This window comes from Hordeum vulgare, chromosome 4H, assembly GCF_904849725.1.
Source record: "Hordeum vulgare subsp. vulgare chromosome 4H, MorexV3_pseudomolecules_assembly, whole genome shotgun sequence".
Taxonomy (NCBI): domain Eukaryota; kingdom Viridiplantae; phylum Streptophyta; class Magnoliopsida; order Poales; family Poaceae; genus Hordeum; species Hordeum vulgare.
In genome coordinates, this window is record NC_058521.1 from 465162712 (window position 1) to 465168942 (window position 6231).

At 50.6% G+C, this 6231-nt stretch overlaps 1 protein-coding gene across 2 annotated transcripts; it reads right to left on the reverse strand.

Moving 5' to 3' along the window:
* Positions 1 to 2994: 2994 nt before the first annotated feature.
* Positions 2995 to 5880, reverse strand: LOC123446626 (ankyrin repeat-containing protein At5g02620). 2 transcript variants are annotated; one of them, XM_045123198.1, is made up of 3 exons: positions 5793 to 5880; positions 4642 to 5047; positions 2995 to 4511 (listed from the first exon to the last, which is right to left on the reverse strand). In XM_045123198.1, the coding sequence occupies exons 2-3, from the start codon at positions 4976 to 4978 to the stop codon at positions 3226 to 3228; spliced, it is 1623 nt and encodes a 540-aa protein (XP_044979133.1). In that variant the 5' UTR covers positions 4979 to 5047; positions 5793 to 5880; the 3' UTR covers positions 2995 to 3225. The 2 variants fall into 2 exon arrangements, with proteins under 2 accessions (XP_044979133.1, XP_044979134.1); XM_045123199.1 differs by lacking the exon at positions 5793 to 5880 and having other exon boundaries at positions 4642 to 5079.
* Positions 5881 to 6231: the final 351 nt, after the last annotated feature.

Genomic DNA, 6231 nt, shown 5'->3' on the forward strand with positions numbered 1-6231 from the left:
TCGGATGTGAATGCTCTCCACCGCATGGGCTAACTATAAAGATTAGTGGCCCAGCTGTCCTAGGGGCTGCTACTCCACTAGCCAAAACTGAGCCCTCTGGTAAATTGGGCCACGTCTCTCCGCCGATATCACTACCCAAATACAACCCAGCCCACCACCACTCCTCCAGGACTCCAGGAGCCACCCCTAAAAGAACATCTCCAGGAGTCGCGTCGCCTTCCTCATCATCCAAGCCGGCGCCCCTCGATCTCCCACGAGGGCATGACTACCTCGACCCCGTCGACCCCTTCCTCCCACGCCACCACCGCTCCCCATCGATTTCGCTGCCTCGAGTCGCTCCTCCATGCGCCGGCCCTCCTCTTTGCCCTAGCCACGGGCGCTGCCACGCTCCAATGCGGGATCGCGGCACCTTCCCAGATGCGGGGAGGACTCACATCCCATGGTGACGGCGGCCTGGACCTCCTCCCAATCTGCTCCTTCCCCCTGTTACTGGTCTGCTACCCCTCCCTTGCTCCATGAATGGATTCTCTTGAAACCTCGATCTGACTGACTGACTCAATATTTTCTATAGCCATACTCCATAGCGCGGATGGATTTGCCTCTAGATGGATAGCAACGATCTCAGGATGATGGTGAGGTTGCGGATTAAACCCTTTGGTTGACTCTGTTCGTGTGGACCTGTTCGTGTGCATTTTATAATTTTATGTAGGTACAACTATTCTTTGTTCTAGCCATTGTGTTTATTAGATTTGGTAAATAGAATTTTCTTAATCTTATTACATTAGGATTTTATGTCGACATGAAATTCTAACTAAGTTTGCTATTCAGCTGGCAATTGTAATAATTATATGTATTGTATATGCATGTACAGAGTTGTCTACACAACGGTCACGGGCATATGCTTCTCCTGCCACCTACGAATCTTAAATGATCAGAAATATATTGTCATTTGCCAGGGCATAATGGCGTATTAACGCTCACAAATCTGCGAGGTGGCTGGCTGAAGAGCAGATGCTGGTCAGCGCGAGGCTGTGGAAACACGAGCCTCAGGTTCTGTGCATGCACTGAGGCGGCAGGGACGTCCTTGGTGATGTTCATAACCGGCACCTTAATCATCTCGTATGTATCTTCTTGAATCTGCATCACAAATCCAGCCTTTCTTTTCTTTTGTTCAGACATTGAGTCTTTCATGGTGTTGCAGATGCGGGTCGAGGCCATCTCGGTGGCCCTCGGCAGCTCTTGGTTTTTTCACTGTCTCACCCGCCCTCGATGCTTTGGTCGCCATCATCCTCTTTCACAAATTGTCTATTAGCACGTGTTACAGCCGGCTGTTAATTTGTAGCTCGTTTCTCTTCTCTTTTCTCTTGTTTCTTTTCCAACTTATCACACCCCGCCAACGTCATCCTATTGTACTTGCTCTAAGTAGTACTGATGGGACTATAAGGAGCATATTGTCTCTTCGTAACAACAGTAATATTCAAGAGTGTGGTACATTATCCATCTAATTTCCAGTTTTCTGAGAAAATGTTGTTTTAATTGAGGAATAATAAGCAAACATATGGTGTTTCCTTCACTTGGTTTTCTATCTTGAGTTGGAAAATAAGATGTTGAGTGTGAGCATTGTGTCATACTTTATATATAATTTCCTGCCTATTGATTCATAATGACGTGGTCCCTACATTTCTATCATGTCACATGATAGGTGATGTACGATGCTTTTCTTCCATCAATGTCGGGAAGCAAACATGAAGTATCTAACAATTGCTTGCACGAGTATGATTTTCTGATTTTTTTTTCTGTTATCAGAACTTGTCCTTATCTTATCAATTATGTATTTGCTGAAACAAAATATCTTAAATCATGTTGACTAGAGTGACATGCAAGCTAAGGTGAGAACTTTACATGCTTTCCTTTTTCTAATACTTGTCACTCAGGGTTTATAGAGTTTTCTATCTGGATTGCAGTTCTGTTAATAAATGGGATATTGCATCAGGCTCGCCTATTCTTTTCTGTTTCCAAACATGGTGGCTTCTCTGAAGATGCATGTGAAGATTTCATGAATGTTCCATGTAAACAATCCGCTGCTTATCATCTGTCTTGGTAGAATTGATTATTTATATTTACTACAAATAAATATTGTATTTGGTCATACCAATCATATTTCTATGTGTAAACCTTGCTTTTAATGATTATATATGAGATTTCTTTCTATCACTGGCTAATATTTAGTTATGTTTATCGAAAGCTACTATGCCTCATGTAGTCATCTATTTAAGAAAAAAATTATTATTTTTATTTTATAAATGGACGGGTGCGGCAACGCGCATCACCGTTGATCTAGTGAAACCATCAAACACCTCTTTCTTGATTGTCTGAGGGCTAGAATTCTATGGCGCTCACTCCATATAGCTTCCAATATCAACTCTCCACATAGTATAGGCACATTATTCGTGGTCGAATAGGATAGATGCAAATATTGCGAAGCACATTCAGATTGAAGTATGCGCATTACTTTGGGTTATATGAAATTACGAGAATGATTTGGTTTTTAACACACAGATACGTACAAATTTTTTGCAGCTTATCTACACGGCCACTGCTATGATCCGTATATGGTCGTTACTTAATCGTGTGAAACCAGGGAGCCTATGGTTACTGGATCTGTCTGATGGAAAATGGTAGCTCGTGATATCTATAATCAGTTTGGATGATAGTCTAATAATATAATAAGTGTTTAGTCATCTAGACCTATTTTCATCGGCTATGTCATCTTTTTATTTCATTGCTTTCTTATAGTTCTTTTCGAACTTGTTGTGGACTACACAATTATTTGTCAATTGATGCAGAGGCGGCGGAATCTTCTTTTTCTAAAAAAAAATCGGCAGATCTACCGATGTAGTCAAAAGTCTAGTTGATGACTTGAACATTGATTTGTGCTTTTGCTTACTTAATTTTCCTATCGTCGTATATTAATCTACACAAGAAGTGGAAAAATGAAGTGACAACATCGTTGCTACTGTTCTTCCTGTCGTCCGCCGTTCTAATCAACATTCAGCAAACGGCGAACAGCTTAAATGATCACTAGTAATGCACAATCAGCTGAGCTACCGGATAAAAATGTCAGCCGTGCTACGATCATCGCTACTCCTCTGGTCATCGTACTTACGTGGTAAATCAAGTACGTAATCAATGTTGCACGAGGGCGTGGGGATGAAATCATGATGATCAGATGGCGTACATCTTCTTGAACTCCTCGTCGACCCACTCGTGCTCCGACAGTCCAGACCCCGAGTGGGAGCGCGAGCGGCTCATGGACGAGCGCTTGATGTTGCGCATGCGCTTGGCCTCGATCCGGTGCGCGATGACCCAGTAGAGCATGGTGCCGATGGTGGTGACCAGGATGGTGGCGCCCATGATGGTGACGGCGACGGCCAGCCACCGCTCCGTGCGCCCCACGACGACGAAGGACAGCGCCAGGAACGCGACGCTGATGAGCACGCACGCCACCCACATGAGCTTGTTGATCACCGCCATCATCTGCTTCTTGGCCTTGCGCTCGATCACCACCACCGACGTCTGCACCACCACCACCGCCAGCGAGATGAAGAGCGCCACCGAGTCGAACACGAAGAAGATGATGAAGGGGGTCTCGTGGGCGATGTTGGCCTCGCCCAGCTCCTGCCCCGGCGCCAGGCTGTCCGCGTCCACGTACTCGCCGGGCACCGTGAAGATGGCCGCAAACGCCACCGTGGCGATCAGCACGGCCACCACCGTCGTGGAGTTGATGGCGTTGTTCAGCCCTTCCTCGTGGAGCTTGTTGATGCGCTTCTGGATCCCCTGCATCCGCACGCGCGTTTGCCGCGTCTGCTCCAGCTGCGAGTGTACCTCGTGCTTGATGTCGCTCACCTGCTGCTTCAGCTCGCGCGCCGGGTTGCCGCCGCCCGTGGGGCTCAGGGCGCGGGCGGACTGCACGCCGTTCTCCGCCAGCACGCCGGCCACCTCGCCGTTGCCCATCTTCTCCGCCGTGTCCAGCGGCGTCTCGGCGGCCCGGTTGATCGCCTTGAGGTTCGTGTCCGGCAGCTCGAGCAGCCGCTTGATGATCTGGTGCCGCGCCTTGCGGGAGGCGATGTGCAGCGCGGTGTTGCCCTTGTTGTCCGGGAGGTTGAGCAGCGAAGGGTCGGCGGCGAGGAGCGCGTCGACGAGGTCGAGGTTGATGCCCTTGGCGGCCATGTGGAGCGCCGTCTGCCCCTTCTTGTCCACCCGGAGCGCGATGCTCGGCTCCGCCCGCAGCAGCGCGCGCACCACCTCCACGTGGCCGTTCCTCGCCGCCGAGTGCAGCGCCGTCTTGCCGTTGCTCCGCGCGATCAGTGCCAGGGTGCCGTCTACCTCCAGCAGCAGCCGCACCACCTCCATGTGGCCCTGCGTCGCCGCGGTGTTGAGCGCCGTCGTGTTCGACGCGTCCACCGTCATCGCCAGCTCCGGCAGCGCCTGCAGGAGCTCCTTCACCACCTCTGCACCATGCATGCAATGCAAACAACATGACTAAAACATGAAGATGGCGGTGCGTGCGTGTGAGAGTGAGAGGATGAGAGAGGAGAGGACTAGACGTAGACGTAGACGGTAGACAATGGATGTACCTACCTACATCCCCTTGCTTGGCGGCAATGTGGAGGGCGTCGTAGCCGCTGCGGGCCTTGATGCCGGCGGTGGCGACGTCGTGGTACTTGACCATCTCGTTCACCAGGGCCACGTAGCCGTACTCGGCGGCGACGAACAGCGGCGTCTCCCCGGCCTGGTTCTGCTTGGAAAGCAGCGCGCGCAGCTCCTCGGGCGCTGCCCCGGACAGCGTCTCCTGCACGGCGACGAGCAGCCCGGCGCGCGCCGCACCGTGCAGCGCCGTGTCGTCCCGCTTCCCGGTGAGCTGCTTGGTCATCTTCTTGCGCCGCGTCGCCGCCTGCCCCGCCCTGGGCGAGTCCATTGCCTCGGCTCGGCTCGGCGGCAAAACCAGAGCACGCGCCACTCAAAACGAGGCAGCTAGCGGCAAGCCCTGCAACAATGAGACCAACACAACAGTCATGAGAGGCCATAACGCCATTCGTCGTCCATTTCCTCCATTCGTTTCCGGCTTTCCGCCCACTTGAGCGAATTCACCTACCAAATTCCAAATTATCCTACCATTCCCCACCCCATTAACCGCGGAGCCAAAATAAAATCTACCAAAAGGGAGAAAGGCAGTATGGAACAGCTAAAAGAGATGGACATGAACGAAAGTGGATGGTGAAGAAAAGCAAGTATGAACCAAACAAATTGTAAAATGAGACCCAGCTAGGTAGCGCCATGCGAGCGCGAGTGCCCTCCCCACCCCGTCAATTTAATTTGCCCACAAAAGGCGCCTCCATTCTCACACGCACGTTGGAAATCAAACTAGGCATCTATCTACAGAGAAAGGCAAGATCGCAATGCCAAATGCCCATCCTCTCTATAAAACACAGGCTAATTATCGAGAGAGAGGGGGAAAAAAACACAGGCTATACAATTGCAACCTCTTTCGTTCCCCACTAATTGCCACCTCAAGCTTTGCGATAAAGAAGAGGCGACGAGCGACGCCACATAGTAAAGGAAAACAAAGGGGATCCATCAGCCCAAGGAACCACATGGTTGGAATCCAAACCCGCATTACAATATGATAGAACCCCTAATTGGCACGGCGAGCCCACGAACGGGGATTGGATTGGGGCACACATGCATGATCGGCGGACGTGCGTGCTGCTGGCAGGAGCAGGAAAACATACCGGCGTGAGGAGCTCTGCGCCTCCATGTGAGCGGCCATGGGGCCCCCGGCCCGATCGATCCGCACGCACCAGAGGGAGGCAGAGCGGATGATACGTAGGAGAGGGGAGAGGGGACAAGGGCCGGATCGATTAGAAAATCTGCACTTGGATGATCAATGGATGGGCAGCCATGGAAATGGAATCATTCTTTTTTTTTTGTGTGTGTGTGTGCGTGTGAAAATAAAAACAAATCAGAAACGTTTTTCCTCGGTTTTATTCATGTGCCTATATTAAGAAAGCGATTGCCGGGACTGGAAGAACTGTGAGCTGTGAGGCAGTTGGTGATGCATGGTTCGGGGTGGCCGTCGATTCGGTTCTCGTTTTATGCCTCTTTTGTTCGTTTCTGGTGGTTTTTCTTCGCTGCGCGTGTGTAGTGTGTATGTGTGTCATCGTACTTTAG